The following is a 23,480-nucleotide window of genomic DNA, read 5'->3' as shown; positions in this document are numbered from 1 at the left end:
TGAAGTGGAGACAGTGAGCCATGTTCTATATAGTGGAAACATGATGTTTATCTGATATTCTCTATAAGTTGGAGAATCTGGAAACAGAGACTCCTGGGGAGCATACTGCTTGGAGTTCAGTCACATGTTTTAGGAAAATTCTGGGTTAGCTGCTCCATGAACACTTGGTAATGATGAAAATCCCACTCTGGGGTTTTCTGTCAGATTGCATTAGCCTGTGACAGCCATGACTACTAAATCACCAGCCATGGGACAGCTGCAGGTGTATGTCAACAGCCTTATCAAGATTCCTTACAAGGAGGATGACAGGTGCCCTGTGGATCTTGTATGCATACGATAGGAAAGTGATAAAGGGTGGCCATGTCCAACCACCAGCTGCTGTTACTGGCCTGGGTCAGATAAAATCACATGGAAGACTTGGAGCAAGTTATACACATATGTAGAATAATGAGCAGAATGTGGCCTTGGCTATGATTCTCTCTTGTATCCAACACACACACACATAAAATCTGAGCAGGGTGAGCCATATCTAGCTGGAAGTCAGAGATGTATTGTTGCCTCCTAAAAGCAGTGTCCCAACTTTGTTCCTTCAATCTGCAAGTGGTGTGAGGTAAGACACAGCATGGCTTCAAAGTTTCCTGAACCTCGCCTTGCTTCCCGTCTGCACTCTATGAGACCCAGAACACAATTCTTAATCTATTTGCACCTCCTCTGAAGTCTCTCATAAAAGATGCTTTCAGATGTGACCCCTGCCTGCCCTTCCATCATGTCTCCTGCCACTTGCTGGTGGTTGCCTTGAGCTCCAGAATACTAAGTATTTATCAGTCTGAATGTGTTATTTTTCCCCCACCACCAAACCTATGCCTACAATGCCTTTACCCTCCTTACATTGCTGCTAGTGAGCTGCTTTTCATACTTCCATACAGGTGTCAGGTACCCCTATGGGAACAAGCCTTGTTCATGAACTCCCTCCAGTGGATGACAAGACACCCCCTTTCTTTTCTTGCATCCAAAATCCTCAGACAGCATATGGCACATAGTAAGCTTGAAGACTCCTCGTTGAAGGGGCATCTACATATCACACACTGAAGTGCAGAGTGAGATTCATTTTATTTCACCCTCCATCATCTTCATAGAAACATTCTGTCATCATAATGATCATAATGTACTCATTTTGCTATCATCCTCCCATCCCTGCACGCATTCAATGAAACAGATTCATTTTACTTTGGACATCCTAGTCAAATTTCTGTGAACTTGATTTCACATCATTTATCCATGGTCCTGACATTGCAATGCCATTCCCCAAGGATTGTCAGATAATGTGATTTAATATTGACTCTGGCATGGCAATACTATCTGTTTGGATGTCGTGTCTCAATGTCAGTTTATAGCACTTGAATTCCTTTCAGGGAAGGGTGAATTAATAATGTTATAGCAGGCCTTATTACATGTAGCCATTTATTTTATAGCTTCTTCCTAAGTGCTTTAGAAAGGTACTTGAAATGACTGCACAATAAGTCTTAAAAATATTGAGATCGAATCTCAAATTCTGCCTATTTGGTTGTGTAGGGGCATAGAGCTATCACTATCCTCAACTAGAAGAAATTGTTCTTCAGTGGATAAAAAACATCCAATGCCAACTTAGTCCACATTTATCAAATAGCTACTCTATGCTAAGCACTGTGTTCCTGCCTGGACAAGGTGACTTCTGCACCTGCCTTTCGTGTGCCCTCTAACCTCAGCAGCCTGTGACAGCCAGGCTGATGGTGCCTCCGGCTATGAAAACTTCAGCACGGAACAGTTCTGTTCTGCCAGTCCCTTTGCTTGCTCAGACCAGTGTTTCTTCACCCAGTTATCAGCTGGAGGAAAAAAAGGGTAAACAGCAAAGGAGGGAATGGTTCAGGGGGAAATGGGAACATTCAAATTCAACTATTGAGGGGCTGGCCTTGTGTCACAGTGAGCTAAGCCACTGCCTGCAGTGCTGCCATCCCATCCTGGAGCACCGGTGGGATCCCAGCTGCTCTGCTTCCCTGTCTGGCTCCCTGATAATGTGCCCGGGAAGGCAGCAGAAGGTGATCCAAATGCTCGGGCCACTGTCACTACGGGGGAGACCCAGATGGAACTCTGGGTTCCTGGTTTTGGCTTGGACCAGCCCTTGGCCATTGTAGCTATTTGAGGAGTGAATCAGCGGATGGAAAATTGATCTTCTTCTGCCTCCCTCCCTCCATCCCTCTCCCTCTCTGTTTCCATTGTTCTCCCTTCAAATAAATAATAAACTTAAAAAAAAAAAAAACTTCAAACTTTGGGATTAGCATTGTGGCACAATGGGTTAAGCAACCATTTGTGATGCTAGCATCCCACATTGGAGCACAGGTTCAAGTCCTGGCTACTCCCAACCCAGCTCCCTGCTAGTGTACCTGGGAAAGCAGAAGGTGGTCCCAAGTATTTGGGCTTCTGCCATCCAAGTAGGAGTCCCAGGGTCCTGGCTTAGGCCTTGTCCAGCCCAGGCTGTTGCAGCCATTTGGAGAGTGAGCCAGTAGATGGAATATCTGTTTCTTTCTGTCTCTCCTTTTCTCTCTGCCACTCTGCCTTTTAAATAAATACACCTTTTTAAAAAATATTTAAACATCTAGAGAGAACACCATGAGCTGCAGTTTGATTTTTAAAAAAATGTGCAAAGGATTTTTAAGATTTGACTTGAAGTATTTCCCCTAGTCTTTATTGTTTACCTTGGAACAAATAGAAAGGCAGTCAAGAAAAACCATGGGCTTTGAAGTTGAAGAAGCCTGGATTTGAACCCTTGTTTTGCCATTTTCCTTGACCTGAATGTTCTTTCTGGTAAAAATACAGGTAAAAATTGTTTGTTTTAAGGGGTTCTTATGAGAATTAAATAACACCAGGAAGATGACCTGAGGAAATGGAGCAGTACTGCCTACCTCAGGGTGATGGTGTGTGGTAAAGAGCCCAGTACTATGACTTCAGCTTGTGAACTGAGCCTTCCCCCAGGGCGGCAGGTGAACCTGCTCTGCTGAATAGTAGAAGGCCCAACAGAGTACTTACAGCCAGTCTTGGGCCTGCCAGTGTCCTGCAATGTATGATTATTAAGCCACTACTAAGATCTCAAATTCTAGATGATAAATTCAGAAGTGAGCTCTGTAGGTGTAGAAATGAATCCAAATGTAATTTTTGCAAGGCTTTCTCCAGAGACCCCTAGGAAGGAATAGCCCAACCAAGACTTTGTCTAAGGCTTACCCCAGAATCCACAAATGGGCCCCATCTCCCCCATCTACTTTTCCCGTGGACAATTTTGAATGTTAATAGTCAATGTTAGAAAAACACTTTGTTGATTTCTGTGGGCACAAGTGTTTTAAATGATGCTAAGTAACAATAGATTTCACTCAAATAAGCATGATTTAGGATGTTCTTCATTCAGGATGTCATCCCAGATACTAATGCTAAGACTTACAGCTCAACCATCTCTAGCCATATTTCTTTTCAGTACTTCACCCATGTTTCCCCGTGTGTTGGAGGCTTTTCATTATCTATTCTGGCTTTCTTAGAGATGTCATTCCAGATAGTGATTTGAGGGAAAGAGGCAAAAGTACTGCATTAAACAAGAGTTCAGTAGGTCATTTGGATTATTGGTGATGGTGGTTGCTTTCTACTGTAGGACTAAGAAGAGAATATGCTATTCCCTGTGACCCTTAGAAGATAAAGTATTATTCCAGCTGCCTCTCCCACAGAAAGTCTATTGACATTGTGAGTTTGAGACATCTGAATCTGTAGGTTAAAGATCACAGCCTTGTTTTTTTTTTTTTTTTTTTGTTCAAGTCCCTGTCTAGATTTTACCCTTCTTGCCACACCAGGCACATAATAGAATGCCATCCCCTCCAAACTCCCTTTCCCTTTTCTGTCCCCAGGAAGAACTCACATGAGGGATATGCCTTGTATGAAGCCATATCTATTGCCCCTATCAGAGCTGTCCTCCCTTCCAAACTGCAGGTGCACCTGGAATACAGACCATCTGAACTTGCTGTGGTTATTGATGCGTGTGTGTAACTCCTATAGCTTATATAAACCCAAAGCCAATTTCACAAAGGAATAGTATGTATTTTCGACTTTTCTTCAAAATACTTTTAAATAACTTAACCATATTTAGTTTCGTAACTATGATAATGATGATAGTAGTCATTCCAATAATTCTGCTCAAATGACAGTTGGGATTTGGCATTGTGCCTGACTTTGGATTCTCTTCCATTACTTACTACCTTTGTGGCACTGGACAAGTTACTCAGTCTCTGAAATACTCTCTTTTATCATACATAAAGTAAGATAATAAAAACAATAGAGATATTGAAAGGTTTACAGAAAATGCTTATAAGGTATGCATATGATACTTGTCAGTTTCTAGGTCCTTTATAATCTAGGCAATAGGGTCGTCATTACAAAGAACTTTGCGGGATACCAGACTCAAAGTAGGAACTGAGCAAATAATAGTTCTGGTTCACTTCCTTGTTCTTTTTTTTTTTTTTTTTTTTTTTTTTTTTATTTTTGACAGGCAGAGTGGACAGTGAGAGAGAGAGAGACAGAGAGAAAGGTCTTCCTTTGCCGTTCGTTCACCCTCCAATGGCCGCCGCGGTAGGCACGCTGCGGCCGGCGCACCGCGCTGATCCGATGGCAGGAGCCAGGAGCCAGGTGCTTTTCCTGGTCTCCCATGGGGTGCAGGGCCCAAGCACCTGGGCCATCCTCCACTGCACTCCCTGGCCACAGCAGAGGGCTGGCCTGGAAGAGGGGCAACCGGGACAGAATCCGGCGCCCCGACCGGGACTAGAACCCGGTGTGCCGGCGCCGCTAGGCGGAGGATTAGCCTAGTGAGCCGCGGCGCCGGCTTGGTTCACTTCCTTGTTCTTAAAGTGATCTTTAAACCAATCTGGAGAATAGCAACTTGATCAATACTCATGGACAGTTAAGATATGGTCACAAGCATCTCATCAATAAGCTCACAGTCGTGGCAGAGGATAATGATTATTGCCCTTCAATACACATTAGGCCAAGTAGTCATGCTTTCTTGGAATCAGCTCATCACCATCTGATAGAAGCAGTGTTAGTGCATGTAAACAGATATACAAATTGAGTGCCTGCAAAACAATAACAATAAAAATTATTTGCAGCCTGTTTTCAGCAGAGCACTATGTTCAGTACAAAGACAAACAAATCCCCATTTTGCACTTCAAGAATTAGCAATCTGGCAGGAGCAGCTAGTGGACCTGCAGCAGTTTTATGCCTGTCTAATAAGGTAGATTTTACTGTTACTCATTTGTGATGAAGCCAAGCAATCAGGAGATGGCTGGCATTGAAAGGATGGTTGGTTACTCACAGTTCCCAGGAGGAAGGGGTATATCTCCCTCCATGCAGGGCCACAGGGTACCAGTCATGGGGCAGAGGAAGTGGGGCTGGGGGGAATACAGAAGAAATGTGGGAAAGAATAATTTTTTGGTTTCCATGAAAACTACTGGACAAAGAAAGATGAAAGGATTTAATACTGGCTATTTTGAATATTGTCAGCTGGTTTGGAAACATAGGGGTTATTGCTAGTTAGCCAGCCCTAGGAAAAGTACTCTCCCCCCCGGCCAAGAAGCTTTTGTAATATGAAAACATCATAATATACAGAATAATTTAAAATATAAACAATATAGATGTCAAGATGCAGAGATGAGGTAGAGGAATTCTAAGCAGAAAGTGTAAAGAGTAAAGGCCCACAAACATCAAAATAAGCATGTGTGGTCTAATTTGATTAAAGCATATGGTATATAAGAACTTCAAAAATTGTATTCTACAGAACTTGAATTCTTAAAGGAGATGATTAGATTAGCCCTAATCTTTAGGAGGTTTTTGTTCTGGCAATAGAGTTGCCAGATATGGGGCCATGGTCAAGTAAAAGCAGAGGATTGTTAGTTTGCTTTCAAGTCAGAAAGAAACCACCAAACTGCTATGAACCACACCAGGATTCTCTGACAACGATCTCTGGTTTCCTTTCTGATTTACTGTTATTGCCGTTTGGGGCTGGGTTTGATTGCTTTTAGTGCTGATCTTTATCTCTGTGTCTTAGTTTTTGTTGTTGCTGACATCATTCTTGAAATTAGAAGTGGCTTCTGCAGTGACTGTCACAGAACTTTGTCAATGCAAAGATACAGACTCTACATTCTACAAAGAATAATGACACATTTCTTTGAATGACTCTAGAATAAGAGAGCCTAGGATTTAGTTTCTTTTGGCAAAGCCACATTTAAATAACTAAAAAGTGAAAAAATAAATGGAGTAGACATGTCCATTGGTAGTTTCGGAATATGTATTCTCTTAACCAGGAGTTATTAGAGGTCAGTGTAATTATTCATATTTCATAGTTGCAGTGTCTGTTATTTTTATGTCACTGGATTGGCCATGGTTAGCAAACAGTCTAGAGATGGAGGTTTTGGCATCTTTTATGTCTTGTTACTGGCTTGAGTTCTATAGAAATGTGAATACGTCTGAGATGAAAATCAAGTATCATTTTATAGAATAAGTGCATTCTTTTGTATTAAATTGTTTTATTTTTGGGAGTTTTGATTACTGTGTAATGCTTATACATGTTTCTGGAGTACAATGCATTTTTGACCAATTGCCTATAAAGAAAAGTCCAATATATAAAATTCTATACTCCCATAGCCTTCTGCTATAAAATCAGAAATGTTTTTCTCTGGAAATGTTCATCATAAGAAATAAGAAGTCACATTTAACAATGCAGCCAGCATTCCAGCACATATTTTTAAAAAGAATTTTCTTATGAAATAGTAATATTGCTCAAGATGTTTTTAACTGTACACAAAATAACTAATTTTTCTTTTATGAAGGGTTGAGGGAAAAGAAATGAGAGCTGAAATAAAAAATATAATCACTGAATGATTACTCATATACATTCCATCAATATGTGTTCATCAAGTAACTGGTGCTTAATTCTCTGCATTGGAAATCCAAAGTTAATTGAAATTTAGCCTGTGCTCTTGAGTCTTTCACAGCCTGACAAAAAGAAAGTGCCATGTGAACAAACAGTGTGGTGTGCATTATAGGGGTTCAAAGGAGGAGTGATTGTATGCTAAGGAAATGCAGTAGGAAAGACACGGAGAAGTAGCTTCTGAGCAGTATTTTGAAGGTTGGGAAGGAGTTCAGGGTAGTGAAGGAGGGTAGACTCTGGGCTAAGTGTCTCGGTTTTCATTCTGGCATTATTCCTTGAGTGACCTTGGGAAAATTACTTCCCACATTTTCTCATTGGTAGAACTGGGGCAGTGTTTGTAGCTGTATCAGAGATTGTTATGAAGAGTTAGTACCTGTCCATGTAAAGAAGTTAGAACACTGTAAGGGCTCAATACATGGGTTGCAGTTGTTCCATCATTAAGAATGAGAGGAATGTTACCACAAGCAGAGAGACTAACACATCACATTTTTCATTCTGTAAAATATTCAGAATGTCACCTAGTTAATGGCTTTTACAAATGAGCAATTTAACGCAAGATGTAGAAAAGAAATGGAAATAGAGTAGAACCATTCAGAATAGAGCCACAGAGGCCCTGATTGATGAGAAGGGGGAAAAGTTACCATGCATAGATCAAGGATCTATTTTGTGACACATTCTTGTGACAGACACATCAAGTTGTCACCATAGTAAGTCCCTCTTACATAGTGGAGAATCGGTAGTGAAACAGTGGCAATTGAATAATGAGATCCATTGACTGTACAGTACAACTAAGGGGGCCCTAAGGGACTAATATGCAAATTACTATATTAACTTGTGTCAAAGTGGCACCTCCTGCTGCTCAGAGTCTCCTTTTGCTGCTTATTTTTATAGGAGATTTACATGATATTAGTTTAAAATTCCTGAGTCAGGACATTTATATAAGATAATCTTTAAAATTACAAAAGATATCACTTGGTGAAAATAAGTTAATTAAACCAATAAAGTATGACTTATTAAGGTATCAATGTCAAGATGAGGAAAATAGAAAATACAGTAGGGAATTAAATAAAATCAGATCAGAAGAGAGGTGCTACTAACTACCTTCTGTCCCTATGGATTTTTTGTTTATTATTTTATTTGAAGGGAAGAATTACAGAGTGGAGAGGGGAGAAAGAGATCCATTATCTATCTGCAGGTTCACTTCCCAAATGGCCACAATGGCTAGAGCTGGGCTGATCCAGAGCCGGGAGCTTCCTCCAGGTCTCCTTTGTGGGTGCAGGGGCCCAAGTACTTGGGCCATCATCTGCTGTTTTCCTGGGCACATTAGCAGGGAGCTGGATTGGAAGTGGATCAGCCAGAAATTGAACCAGCATCCGGGTGGGATGCTGGCACTGCAGAAGGCAGCCTTACCCACTACGCCAAAGCATCTCCCTCCCTACAGATTTAAATCATCATTGAGGCAGCTGAAACTTGAGATCCATTGGTTTTTCACAATTAACAGCAGACAAGGAAAACAACCCTTTCTGAAATCTCAACTTGGAAAGATACATCATGATTTTGATCATCAGTTACCTGGCTTACGGATTCTGCATACATGATTTGTTTTATATATTGAATTTCCATTTTATCAGGCACACCTGTGTTTGTTTCTTTTTTGTGTGTGAAATAGGAAACCAAGGAGAAATTGGATTCCAGTCACAAGCGAGATATAGAAGGCATGGGAGTTCCAGAAATCAAATATGGGGACTCTGTCTGCTTTGTTCAGCACATAGCCAGTGGTCTATGGGTAACCTACAAAGCACAAGACGCCAAAACATCCCGCCTGGGACCTCTCAAAAGGAAGGTGAGGGGTCAAAGAACCTGTCCACAGTTGATTTATTCTAAGTTGGAATCAGCTAGGAATAGAAGTGCTGAGAATCAGGTGAACATGAGTATGTTTTACTTAACTACTCTAAAGAGTTTTTCTCTGACATGTGGTACATAGCTCCTCTGGTACGTCAATCTGTTTTGGTTACTTTGTTCTCTTATTCAATGAAAAACAAAGTTAAATACATGGCAATTCTGTGGGGATGGGAGGGATTTGTTTAATGTACTCTAAAATCTGATCTAAATGACTTTTGGTGGTTTGCTGTTTTGGGGTTATATACATCATTGCTCTCCTCATTTAAGTGGATAATGGAGTTAGCACACAATTTTAATCATGTGGATATGGAATAGAATTCCTACAGAGAAATGCAGAGTGCATAGTAACAAAGCCCACTGGAACAAGATGCTGAAGAGAAGAGATGCTGTGGAATGATGCTATATCCACAGAGAATATCTCCAAATTTGAACGGTCCATCATAACGTGTTACAGTTGGAAGCTAGTGGATTTAGAGACATGTAGCATCATTTTACCATCAAGTCAATTGCTGTAACAGGGTTTCTTCTGATGTGAACCAGAGAATAGATGTCAAGGATGTGATGCTTTACTTCTTGGAAAACCCTTACAAAATCCGGGCTTGGGTAGTCGAGGAGTCTGAGAGCAAAGTTCTAGGAGGCAGTGTACACTACATTTTAAGTATAATGTAATGCAGTTTTTCTGAAAGGATGTTGAGAACAAACCACAAGGTATTTTCTTATTTTTGTATAAAGAAAAACATATCAGGAAAACATCAAGAAAAGATAAAATAGAATTATCAGGAGGAGCTAGAAAACAGAACAAGAGTCTACACAGTCTAGCTTATATGAACCCAATCTTTCCATTAAAAAAAAAAAAAAAAAACTAGAAAATCCAGATGAGCTACAAAACAAAAAATGCTTGAAGGTTTCAACAACCAAGGAGCCTGAAACAGGAATGCTAAAGATTATGCCTGGAATATAAGTAAGTGCACTAATGTAAAACCACCTTTATCTCCATTTTTCCCTTGAGGGCATTTGTTGATTTGCAGGCCTAGGAAATGGGGGTCTTGTGTTAGCTCCACGGTGCTGGATTTGACAAATGACCAGCCAAGGTTTCTGGGACTTCAGAAGCCAAGATTAGGGAACCAAGGGACCTATAGAAACAGGAGCCTAAATTATATATGCAGTTTTCCCTAGGGTCCTAAGCTGACCATGGACAGGCTGTGAAGCCAAGGAATCAGTCAGAAAACTGCAACTGTGGTAGAGAAAAGCAGAGCAGAGCTGGTGGCAGAATGGCAGTGGCAGTACTACGGCAACAGAGGCTGGAGCTCAGGGCCCGTCAAGCTGGAATGACCCTGGAAAATAGGGTTGGCTCTCAGCTGAATCCCACAGGGTCTACACTCCAGCAGTGAGGACTACTCCCTGGGATTAAGGACAAATAGAAAATAATATGCCAAAAATCTATCTTCTACCAGCATTTCAGAAGAAAATTAAACCCTCTGTAGGGTATAATACCATATACAGCTTCTGTAGGTTTTCAAAGCAATACATTCCCACTAAGTTTACTTTGGCCTCAGTCCGATTTCTGGCCCCCAAAGATCAGAATTCTTAGGTCCTGCTTGCTCTTGGGTGGGGAGATTCTTCCTTGATAAAGACGAGCCTAGGAAGTGGGCTTCTGAGGTCAGTGGGACATAGTACCAGTAGCCTAACAACCGCATTTCCCCCAGTTCTCTTTCTCAGCTAGAAGGCCAGTTTGAACTTGTTCTCTGAGCAAGCAGGACCTAAGAATTCTGATCTTTGGGGGCCAGAAATCTGGGACTCAGGCCAAAGTAAACTTAGTGGGAATGTATTGCTAAGTCAAAATGCAATATTGTTAACCAGTTGCTGGGACCTTCTAACAAAGTGATGTTTTCTAACAGTCCGTGACTCCAGTGTTAAGGCCATCCTTTGCAGTACTTAAGCTCCAGTATCTAGAGGGAATACCGAGTCTTTTGTTGAAAGTAAACATAGATTACCCAGTGTGTGCATCAGCTGAAACATGGCACCCCATAAATATGTACAGTTTTTATGGCAGTTAGAACATTTTTAAGGCCTAATTTTTTTAAATGTGAACTTTTGCAAGGCCTGTATGTTTCCTATGTGAAGCTATTGTATCAGGGTGTATCTTCAAAATAAAAAAACAGAGATATTTTCAAATGAAAAGTAAAGTAAATTGTTTCTCTATATTAAGAAGAAGGCCGGCGCCACGGCTCACTAGGCTAATCCTCCGCCTAGCGGCGCCGGCACCCCAGGTTCTAGTCCCAGTCAGGGCGCCGGATTCTGTCCCGGTTGCCCCTCTTCCAGGCCAGCTCTCTGCTATGACCCGGCAGTGCAGTGGAGGATGGCCCAAGTCCTTGGGCCCTTCACCCCATTGGAGACCAGGAGAAACACCTGGCTCCTGCCTTCGGATCAGCGCAGTGTGCCGGCCGCAGCAGCCATTGGAGGGTAAACCAACGGCGAAAGGAAGACCTTTCTCTCTGTCTCTCTCTCTCACTATCCACTCTGCCTGTTAAAAAAAAAAAAAAAAGAAGAAGAACCAAAATTCTTATTACAAAGATAATTTTGGAGCCACGTATTTAGTTTATGTTGACATACAGACTGGCTTCCAGGACCTACAAATGATCTCTCTTTACTTAGTCCCTGAATCAGGAAATCATGTCAGGGAACTTGAATCAGAATTTGTCCCTGACTTGAACTGGGGTCAAACCATTTCATTTAACATCTATGCATATTTGACCCTGTCAAGGGAAAATGTTACCTGCACACTAAAGCTGCCAGCCCCAACCAAAAATTGTATCATGAAGACCTTGATGATGATCAGTAAGTAGCTTTTACATTACTGGTCTAAAATGAGTAATATACTGTCCCTTATAATAAGCACTTGGTGAGCACCTATCAAATTCAAGGAACCATGCCAAATGATCTATATGAATCCTCTCAGTAATCATCTTGAGATAAGTCCATTTGCAGATGGTGATATTGAAGCAGGGAGGGATTAAGTAACTTGCCCAAAGGCACACAGCTATTCAAAGGCACAGCAGGACTCAAACTAAGGTCAGCTGATAGTAGAACCCTCACCTTCCAAACCCCTCCTTGGCCTCCGTGAGATTCAGGCTACCACTCTGAGCTGCTTTCCCTAGGACTCCTGTTAACACACTAAGTGTAGCTCCCCTTCTGTAGAGATCCAAGCCTGATCCCAGTAGAGGACTTTGTTTTAAATTCTTTCTGCTTCCCCCAATATGTCTCTAGAGGTCTCTGAAAAAAGTGACTTTTCCCATCTCCAAGGGTAAGGTTCTGTGTTCATTTTAGAAGAAAAACACTATTATAAAGTATGTTTTCAACCTTTCAAATTGGTCATCTAGGCCCATGGAATTTATTGGAACTCATACCATGGTGGCACATAAAATTTCGTGTTCATCAGAGCACCATGTTTCAGCAATGATTCACATGTCAGTAATAGGACATATGGGTGAAATAACATTGTTAATGTTCCAGTTTCAAAATGGACCTAGAGGAGCTTGGTTGGGGAAAGGAAGAAGAGGAAAATATTGCAGGAAATGTTGACTGAACAGCTCTAGCTAGGGGGTAACATGCAACCTTGACCCACTGTCCCATGCCCTATGGGTAGGTCATACTCCATCAGGAAGGTCACATGGATGACGGATTAACACTGCAGAGATGCCAGCGTGAGGAGTCCCAGGCTGCTCGTATCATCCGGAACACGACTGCCTTATTCAGCCAGTTTGTCAGGTACGTTTGCTCCTTCTCTTTTTCCTATAAGTGGTTTCCAAACCCACTCATCCACCTTCTCTCAATACTACTTCCAGGAAATAATTGAACACCCATGAAGAGTTTTACCAGAGAGAACTTGGGACTAAAACTTTCCCACGCAATGATCTCCTACCAGCTTCACATTTTGCCCAACAAATGCCCAAGCCCTTTAGTTATGCAGGTTGGAATGATGAGTACCTGAGATGTTCAAAGGAAAATTGAGACTGCTGGAGTGCTTTATGTCCTTTTGGTTTAGGGTGTAAAGGGAGAAGGAGAGGAGGAAAGCTAACCTGTCCTCTCAGTGCTACTTAGAAATCGTCTTTACATCATTCGGCATTGCTGCTGTAATTTGGATCAAAGGGGATTTGCATCGGAAGCCTTGGGTTACCCAACTATGGCTAAAACTTAAATGGGAAAAGTAACTGAACTGTCTGCTTGGGTTGCAATCCTTCCAGCATAAACAGTACTGCCAAAACAGAACCCTGTGGATTGCTTTCTCCAATTACTGTGTGGAGTTGATTCTGTTGTAAACAGTGCAGTGTTCCAAATCATTCTTCCCTTGTAAAAAGCCAGGAAGGTATAAAATGCATGGTTGAAGTTGCATGAACTAAGGACTTCTTTATATCTTTACTATGCTTTGACTTGAAACCTTCAATTCAAAGGATGCACATTAGAACATATACTAAGCTGCTGTTTCAATGCAGAATAAATTTTATTTGTTTTCTAAGTAACAATGCAGAGTGGGCAGGTGGTTTAGGGAAAACAGATAACCCAGCCCCTGCAGCTCAAGTTCATCTGTTTGACATCTCCTACAGGCTCTTTTTACAAATTTATTTATTTAAAATAGAGAGAGAGAGATAAAGAGAGAGCAGTTCCATCTGCTGATTAACTCCTCAAATGGCCATAACAGCCAGGGCTGGGCCAGGCCAAAGCCAAGAGCCTGGAAATCCATCTGAGTCACCTACATGGGTGGCAAGGACTCAAGAGCTCAGACCATCTTCCTCTGCTTTCCCAGGAGCTTTAGCAGTAATGTTGAATCAGAAGTGGAGCAGTTGAGACTCAAACCAGCATTAATATTTTATGCCTGTGTGACAGGCAGAGACTTAACCCACTACACCATAATGCCAGCACCTCCAACAGGCTCTTAAAGTATGTCTCTGGACCAACACAGCAGCATCACTTGAAAATCTGTTAAAAAACACACATTCTCAAGTTTCACCCCAGACCTACTGAATCGGGTGTCTTGGCAATAAGATAATCATATTTCCAAAGGCCTTCTGGGTGATGCTATAATGCATGATGCCATTTTAAAACCACTATCTTGGAATGGACATTTCAATTTTGCCTACATGTGATATTCATCTGGGGAGATTTTTAACACCCTTTTGCTCAGGTTGCATTTGAAACCAGTGGTATCAGTTTTTGGAAGTGGAATCCAAATGTCAGTCTTGTATTGATGCTCTCTTGGTGACTATAAAATTCAGCCACAGTTGAGAACTGCCATCCATGTATGTTTTCTTCATTCCATATAGTCAGAAATAGCTACTAGTACTATGCCTGAGGTCTGTCGTGCAAAAAATGGGAAAGGAAGAGGGAATAGAGGGCAAGCAATTTCTTTCTTAAAGGATTTGACTCAGAAGTAGATCACTTTATCTTGTATCCATTGACTAAGCTGAATTACATGGTCATACCTAGCTTTAGGGAGGCTGAGAAAAGTATCTCTGGCTAGCTGGCTATGCACCCATTATAGTTCAGAGGTTCCATAACCAAAATTAAAGAGTGGATTGTAGAGGTATTCCTGCCACACAATGAAACTTAGACCTGCAAGTCCCTAATCCTTAGTTTACTTTTGGCTCTGCCACTGGCTTCCTGTGATCCCTAGGCAAGATATTTTTTCCTTTCTATGTCTTGTTACTTCCAGATCCTACCCCCTTCTTCAAAGAAAGGCTGTAAGAGTGAAGAGCCTGCCATAGGCACAAAAAGGTTCTTGCATGCGAACGTGAATTTTTTCATGTAACCTTGACTAGCACCAAAGTCATTACCTTCAAGAAGGTTGTCTTTATCTGGCCTCTAATTCTCTCAACCTCTGCCCTGAAGTATTTTGTAAAAGACAGTGACTCTTACTTCATACATATACAAACTTAATTCAAAAGGGATCAAAGACCTAAATGTGAGAACTCAAACTATAAAATATGTAGGAGAAGAAATGGACGTAAGTATTCATGACTTTGGACTTGGCAGTGGTTTCTTAAATACTAACATACCAAATACAAAAGCAGCAATAGAAGAATAATTATGCTTAACTTCATCAAAATTTAAAATGTTTTTGCTACAAAAAGCAATACCAAGTAAGCGAAAAGACAACTCACATAATAGTAGAAAAGATTTGAAACTCACATATTGCATATAAGGGACTTGTATCTAGAATAAAGAACTCTTACAATTGACTGATTTTTTTGAAAAGGCAAATGAACCAATTAAAATGAGCAGAGGATATGAATAGATATTTCTGCAAGATATAGAGTGGTTAATAAACACATGAAGAAATGTTCACCATCATTAGCCATCAGGAAAACACCAAGATATTGCTGTGTACCCTGTAGGATGACTGTAATCAAAAACATTGTTAATAACAAGGATGGGAGAAGAGGTGGAGAAATTGGGATAGTCATACGTGGCTAGTGGAAATGTAAAATGTTGCAGCTACTCTGGAATACAATCTTGAAGTCCCTTGAAAGGTTAAACATAGGGTTAATATATGACTCATCCACTTCTAGGTATATGCGCAGAGAAATGAATGCCTATATTCACATAAAATTCATGTACAGATACTTATGGCAACATCATTAATAAGCAAAAAGAAGAAACTATCTAAATGTCCATCAGCTAATGAATAAATAAAAGAGTAATTTATTCATAAAAACACTATCAGTCCATAAAAAGGAGTGAGCTACTGATATATACCATGTCATGAATGAACCCGGAAAAAATAGTATGCTAAGTGAAAGAAGCTGGTCACAAAATATTGTGTATTACATGTTTTCATTTATATGAAATGCCCAGGATAAGCAAACCCATATAGACATAGGATATATTGGTTGTTACCTAGGGCTGGAAGGTCTTAGGGGGAACAGAAGACTGACTGCTAAAATGTAGGGGGTTTCTTTGGAACACTGATGGAAAAGTTTTAAAGCATTGCAGTGATGGTTGCACAAATCTACTTTTGAAATAGGTGAGTCTATGATATGCGAGTTATCAATCAAGCTGTTTAAAGTCAGTGGAAATTACATGTCTGATAAAGGGAAAATTATTTTTAAACAGCTTTATTGAAGTAGAATTTATGTCCTCAAATTCCTCTTGTTAAGGATACAGTTCAGTGCGTTTTAGTATATTTACAAAGCTGTACAATCGTCATCACATTTCTGTTTTAAGTCATTTTTCATCACCCCAGAAATACCTCTTAGGCCACTTCTAGCCCTAGGCCTTGACCCTCTTTATCTCTCAATTTAAGACATTAAATTGATACATTAAGTCACGAAATGTCTTGTCTTTTGAATCTGTCCTTTGCATTTAGCTTTACATCTCTGAGATTTATACATGTTGCTCTGTCCCTTTTTTATTTTTATGCCTGTGTATATAAGTGTATTTGATGTTGTGCATGGAAAGGTGGACCTAGATAGATAGATACAGATGCACATATACTGCATTTTATTTACTTATCAATTGGTGAGTTGGTTGTTTTCATTTTTCATTAGTATGACTAAAGCTGCTATGGCTATTAGTGTGAGAGTTTTCAGATATTTGCTGTCATTTCTCTTGAGTAAATCCCTGGGAGTGAAATTCTTGAATCATATGTAAATTTGTTTGACTTTTTAATATTCTTATTGTGGTAGAATTAATGTATTTGTTAAGTTTACCATTTTAGCTATTTTATGTGTCTGGTTTGGTGGCATTATGTACATTCATATTGTTGGATAACTGTCACCACTAACCATCTTATCTCCAGAGTTGTTTTTTTTTAATCATCCCAAACAGAAACTCTGTACTCATTAAACAATGACTTCTCAATCTCCTCTTCCCACAGACAGGCTCCTACTATCTGTCTCTCTGATTTTGACTGCCCTAGGTACTTCATATAAATGGAATCATACATTATTTGTCCTTTTGTGTCCAACTTACTTACTAAAGTGTCTTCAAAGTTCATCCTTGCTTTGGTATGAATCAGTTTCATTCCCTTTCGAGGCTGATGTAGTATTTCATTATATATGACTACCACAATTTACTTATCCACTAGTGCATCAGTGGACATCTGGTGATGTTTTAAGAAACTGGAAAACTGCTATCCAAAGTGTGAAATTCATTCCTATGCATTTGGTTGTTTTTGGTGGTACCACATGGAATTATTTCCTTAGGTTGATTTCAGATTATTCATTATTGCTATATAGGAATACTGGCATATAGAAACTGAGTTTTAGAATTTTCTGTATACAGGGTCATGTCAACAGTGAATAATGAGAAGTTTTATTTTTTCTTTCAAAATAGAATGTCCTTTATTACTTTTCTTCCATGATTACACTGGCTAGAAGATCCACCACTATGTAGAATAAAGGTGATAAGTACGGACATCCTCCTCTTGCTCCTGTTCTTAGTGGGGGAAATTTGTTTTTTTTTTTTTTTTACCTTTAAGTGCAATGTTGATGATAGGCTTTTGCAAATGCCCTTTTATCAAGGTGAAGAAGTTCCCTTCTATCAGGAGACTTCATTTTTTTTTTAAGATTTGGTTATTTACTTGAAAGTCAGGGTTACAGGGAAAGAGAATCTTCCATCTGCTGATTGAATCCCTAGATAGCTACAGTGACCAGATTCTGAGCCAGTCCAAGGCCAGGAGCCAGGAGTGTCATGCAGGTCTCCCACATGGATGGCAGGTGCCCAAACGCTTGGGCAATTTTTCATTGCTTTTCCCAGTCCATTAGCAGGGAACTGGATCAGAAGAGGAGCAGCCAGAACAGGAACCGGCACCAACATTGGATTCCTACATCACCGGCGGTGGGTTTACCTGCTGTGCCACAACATGGGCCCCAAGAGGTTTTATCTCAAAAGTTTATTGAATTTTGTCAAATGCTGCTGCTTTGTGTATTCAGATGGTTATATGGTTTCATCTGTGATTAACAGGGTTTATTGCATTAACCAACTAGAAACAGGCTATTGAGGTTTCTTTTTTTTTAACTTTTATTTAATGAATATAAATTTTCAAAGTACAGCTTATGGATTACAATGGCTTCCCCCCCATAACGTCCCTCCCACCCACAACCCTCCCCTTTCCCTCTCTCTCCCCCCTTCCATTCACATCCAGATTCATTTTCAATTCTCTTTATATACAGAAGATCAGTTTAGCATATATTAAATAAAGATTTCAACAGTTTGCACCCACATAGCAACACAAAGTGAAAAATACTGTTTGAGTACTAGTTATAGCATTAAATCACAATGTACAGCACATTAAGGACAGAGATCCTACATGAGGAGTAAGTGCACAGTGACTCCTGTTGTTGACTTAACAAATTGACACTCTTGTTTATGGCATCAGTAATCACCCTAGGCTCTTGTCATGAGTTGCCAAGGCTATGGAAGCCTTTTATTGTTGAATTATCTCCCTCAATGTTGTTAGTTTTAGCTTCACATATGTTGGTCTCTTTGAGTGCTTATATGTTTATAATAGGTTTGTCTTCTTGATAAATCAACTCTTGTGATTATAAATTACCTTCCTTTTTTTCTGTATGAACATTTTTCATCTTAAGTCTATTTTGTGGAGCCACTCCAGATATTTTACATGTAGGTTATGGTTACTATTTTCATGTTATATCTTAATCTGTTTGTGTCTTTGAATCTATAATGTGTCTCTTATGGATAGTGTATATTACATTTTTTTAAAAAATCTAGTCTGACAATATCCTTTAATATGTCTAATCCCTTTATACTTGATATAATTATTCAGATTAAGTTATATCTATTATTTTGATGCTTTTTTTGCTATGTCTCATTTCTCATATTTTTCTCTGTTCCTTTTTTACTGCCTTATTTTGTTTTAGGCATTTTCTATTGTGCCATTTTAATTACATTTTTGGGATTTTTAACAAATTTTTTGAGTTATTTTCTTAGAGATTGCTCCAGGGAACTGTATTGTATTTAACTTGAAATATGGTACTTCCAATTAATAATGACTTAGTAAAATAAACTTACCCCACATTATTTTTTTTTTTTTTTGACAGGCAGAGTGGACAGTGAGAGAGAGAGACAGAGAGAAAGGTCTTCCTTTTGCCGTTGGTTCACCCTCCAATGGCCGCCGCGGCCGGCGCGTTGCGGCCGGCGCACCGCGCTGATCCGATGGCAGGAGCCAGGAGCCAGGTGCTTTTCCTGGTCTCCCATGGGGTGCAGGGCCCAAGCACCTGGGCCATCCTCCACTGCACTCCCTGGCCACAGCAGAGGGCTGGCCTGGAAGAGGGGCAACCGGGACAGAATCCGGCGCCCCGACCGGGACTAGAACCCGGTGTGCCGGCGCCGCTAGGCGGAGGATTAGCCTCCCCACATTATTCTGTAGATGTCCTCCTCCTCTGTGATAATATTGCCACATATTTTGCATCCTCCTATATAGTACAATTTTACAATTATTGTTTTATGCAATTGTTTTCTTTAAGAGCAAAAGAAAAATATATTTATACTGTTGTTTTATATTTACCTACATAATTATATTTACTGTTGTTCTTTATTTCTTTATAAGGATTCTAGTTATGATTTGTTGTCATTTTCTTTCAATGTGAAGAACTTCTTTTGGTACTTCCTGTAAGGCAAACCTGCGGCCATTTGTTGATGTACCTGTGTTGAGAGCTGCATTCCATGATCAAAGTCCAGGCATTTTCTAGTTCTGTCCTGGATTTTACTTTCTGCTTCCATGGGGATAAATAGGTAGCCTTCAGTGACGGCCCTCTCCTGTCCGTTCTTAGCTTGAGTGGCAGAAAACCATGGTGGATGAAAGGGAAACATCTGCAGGTAGAAAAGTCATTGTCTTAATCACAGCTACAAAGCTCCTCTTTGGATTACCCAAAAATCATTAGACATTCAGTGAAGATTTGTTGCATCCTAGGTGGTGAAATATCACAGTAATTTTAACAGAATAAGTTACACGTTGCTTGAAAATAAACATGCTAAAAGGAGACATTTCCTTTTGTTTATGAAGTAGCTTTAAAATGGAATCCGAGTATTCTCTCTTGGTGCTCTATTGGTTGGTAAACTTCATTTTATAACTGTTAGTACAGACAATAACCAGGAAAAAGCTCACTGAGTTCAGTGTGGAGCCGTTAGGAGCCAGTGCCAGGTGGATGCTTGTCAGGGCTCTTCTGGATGTTGGTGCCTGAGTCCTGTCCGTCTCGTGGCTTTTAGTGGGAACAATCGCACAGCTGCCCCTGTCACCCTGCCTATAGAAGAGGTCCTGCAGACCCTCCACGACTTGATTGCGTACTTCCAGCCCCCGGAGGAGGAGATGCAGCATGAAGACAAGCAAAACAAGCTCCGCTCCCTCAAAAACAGACAGAATCTTTTCAAGGAAGAGGTGAGTCAAAAAAATAAAGAAGTTGAGATTATCTTTGTGTCCAGAGTTAAAATAGCTTTACCACGACAATTTAGCTTTATCTCTGTGCTTGTGCGTGTTTACAAGAGCCAGGGAACAAGAAAGCAATTCAGAGACTGGTTAGGAAAGCTTATCCCGGCGGTTGACCTTCCTTGTCAACTGCCCCTGGTTATAGCAGCAATGGTGGGCACATTCACCAGATTATGTTTCAGTGCCTCAGTGCCACCTGTGCATCCCAAATCCATTTCCAGGAAATTTTATCTCTGGGAGCATGGCATTGGCTATGAATCTTGTATTTTTGGAAATGTCAGAACTACCTAGGAAACCTATTTGAAAAACACAAATACCTAGATGTGGCCACCTCAAGAATGCCTGTCAACTGCTTTGAATGATGCTGATGATGTTGGGTGTTAGAACTTGAGCTTCTGAGTGCTTGGGGGTTAGGGCCTTCACATGAAAGAAACACCAGGTAGAAGCTCAAGAGACCTGGGCTTTCATTCTGACTCCAGCCAGGCTGTGCCTGACCGTAGCCAAGTCACAGATCCCCAAACTGGGACATAATGAGCTGATGCCAATGGGCTTTCCATTCCTTGGGACGTGGCTTGTCCCTTGGCCAGTTCCTAGTGGTATGGGATGTGGAATCTTCCCTTCTGAGTCTTCTGATCTGTGTAGACTTTGGCTCAGATCCTTCTGTCTGCCTGCTAGGCTACTGAAGCTGCCTTCAGCATATCCTTTCTACTCTTGAAGAATAGCAGGAGGTGGGTGTTTTGATGGAGTGGGACTATATATTAGCTGGAAAAGTACTTGAAAAACCTCTTTGTGTCTGATTGTCTCTCAATCCCACCATTTTGATAGGGCAATTTGGGCAAGGGGAGACCAAGCATGGTTATCTTATGCATCTGAATGGAATTTTTTGTATTTGAGATTTCAGAGAGAAATAGGTACTGTATCCAGAGCTATTTCTGAATGACTCAGAATCACTTCACAACAGACAGAAAACAGGTTTTTGTGAGATTCATTGATGCTTCCTCTTCCTCAGCATGTCCTTGGATTGAGTTAAACACAACACATGGGGACAAATCCATCAGAAGAGACTGCTGACTCACTTCCAAAATGGATGCTATTTAGGTCTCTGAGATATAAAAATGTATATTGTGTTTTTAGGAGGAAAACTCAACTGGCACCAGGAAGGTCTATTTGCACATTAGCACTATCAGCTAGGAAAGGTGAATGATATGGGAGGAGAAAGAGAAAAAGGGATAGTGCTGTTTCCACCAGGAATGTTCACTTTTTCCTCAACTCTCCTTCTCAGGGAATGTTGGCCTTGGTGTTGAATTGCATTGATCGCTTAAATATCTACAATAGTGTGGCACACTTCGCAGGGATTGCAAGGGAAGAGAGTGGCATGGCTTGGAAAGAAGTCCTCAGCCTCCTGTACAAGCTGCTGGGTAAGTGCATATACAGTGCACTCTTGGTGGGGACTGCAAGAGGGGTGTGTATGGGCTCTCCATTGGCACCCAAGATTGCCGTCTAGCTGCCTTCCTTGAAAGCCTTTTGTTAACCATGTGATTCTAACCCAGACATTCACTCTGGTAACCTAATAGCTTATTGTCCTTAACTTGGAGCAAGAAGCCAGAAACAGGTCGAAGCAGGTGATAATCAGTCTTGCCAAAACTACCTATTGACCCTTGACAGTCATTTTCCCTCTCTAAACCTCAATTCCTTGTTTTTAAAATAAAGAAGCCAGACTAGAACATGTTGACAAGAGTCTTCCAGTTTTAAATATCTTTAAAGTTATTGCCTGCACTTTGAGAACTAGTATTGTCTTAAATCCTGTGCCCTTTCACATATCCACTAGTTGGTCATGACTCCCCTTATTTTGGTCTATTACTTACTTGGCAGGGAGTAAGAAAGTTCCAGCACCTGCCTTTCATGTCTCAACACCAAGTGTATGATGATGCTCATGCCTGCTATAACAGGATCCATCACGTAGGTTGGAGCTGGCAGCTTAGGGGAAGGAGGCAACAGGAAGACCTGATCCACAAATGCAAGAAAGTGGCCAGACGAGTTGATCAGGCTCTTTGACAAGGCATCACTTTAGGGCTTTTCTCTGAATTGTGCTTCTATACCCCACTGAGAGAGGAGTCCACAGAAAGTTCAGTAGCTCACAGGGGACCCCAAACAAATGAGCCTGAACCTGTTCTCCCTGCTAGGGTTTAGACTAATTGGATTGGCACTGTGCACTAGGACGCTGTAAAGTCTCTTCAAACTCTAGTAGTTTGCAATGATATAGCTCAAAATCTGTGGTTGTTATTGCAACAATAATGGCTAACCTTTATTGAGCTCTGTGTGCCCATCAGTGAAATGTCTCATTTTAACACAAAGAGAAACAGTTTGAGATGTGAACTATTCTTATCTTTGTTTTACTGATGAAGAAATGCATGCATTTAAATCCTCATAACCCTGTTACACATCTTATTCATGATGGAGCCAAAGCTTAAGCCTCAACAGCCTGACCCCAGAACTCATGCTTTTCAGGTTAAAAACAAGTTAGAAGAGCAGACTGAATTCTGCCTTTTAGGAGCCATAAAAATATAAAGTCGAGGCCCCAGAGGTCTCTCCTTGTCTTAAGTTTACAATTTCTTAGTCTCTGAAAATCTCAATCCCAGAAACCAGGCACACAAAGGGCAAGTAACTTGGGCATTAATTAGTTTACCTGGACTTGTTGCAGATTTGCATCTACTATTGTTGCCCTGTGGAGGGAAGAATACTTGTCTAGATTGGTAAAACTCTAGTGACAGCATATTCTCTCCCTCTCTGTGATACCATCTGCCCATGATCTTCAAGGATGAGCAGTCATCAGAATCAGCTGGAGAGATAGCTAGACCAGATGCTGGGATACCCCCAGAGTTTCTAGTTTAATCCATCTGGGAATTTGCATTTTTAGCAGGTTCTCAGGTGATGTTGATGTTCTCGGTCCAGACACTGTCCTCTGAGAACCACTGTCATATAGTGGTACATCTTAGACATTGTATGTTGCTACTGTTTTTCTATTAGTTTAACCTTTCCAGCTGTATGCATTGGGATGCCTTCCTTTAGAATTGAAGAATAAAACATCTCTAGCTTGATTTAAGAAAACATTGCATGACATTGAGTCCTTAAGTCTGTATC

General features: G+C 40.7%; 1 protein-coding gene across 7 annotated transcripts in view; it reads left to right on the top strand.

Moving 5' to 3' along the window:
- The window catches only part of RYR3 (ryanodine receptor 3), a 598,353-nt gene that overhangs the window by 281,078 nt on the left and 293,795 nt on the right, over positions 1 to 23,480 (top strand). For all 7 annotated transcript variants that reach the window (XM_070053266.1, XM_070053265.1, XM_070053267.1 and 4 more), the window contains 4 exon segments: positions 8,664 to 8,837; positions 12,543 to 12,664; positions 20,123 to 20,291; positions 21,622 to 21,757. In XM_070053266.1, coding sequence (XP_069909367.1) covers positions 8,664 to 8,837; positions 12,543 to 12,664; positions 20,123 to 20,291; positions 21,622 to 21,757 — 601 coding nt within the window.

Source organism: Oryctolagus cuniculus, chromosome 12, assembly GCF_964237555.1.
Source record: "Oryctolagus cuniculus chromosome 12, mOryCun1.1, whole genome shotgun sequence".
In the NCBI taxonomy this organism is placed as follows: Eukaryota; Metazoa; Chordata; class Mammalia; order Lagomorpha; family Leporidae; genus Oryctolagus; species Oryctolagus cuniculus.
This window is presented reverse-complemented; position numbering and strand designations above follow the sequence as displayed.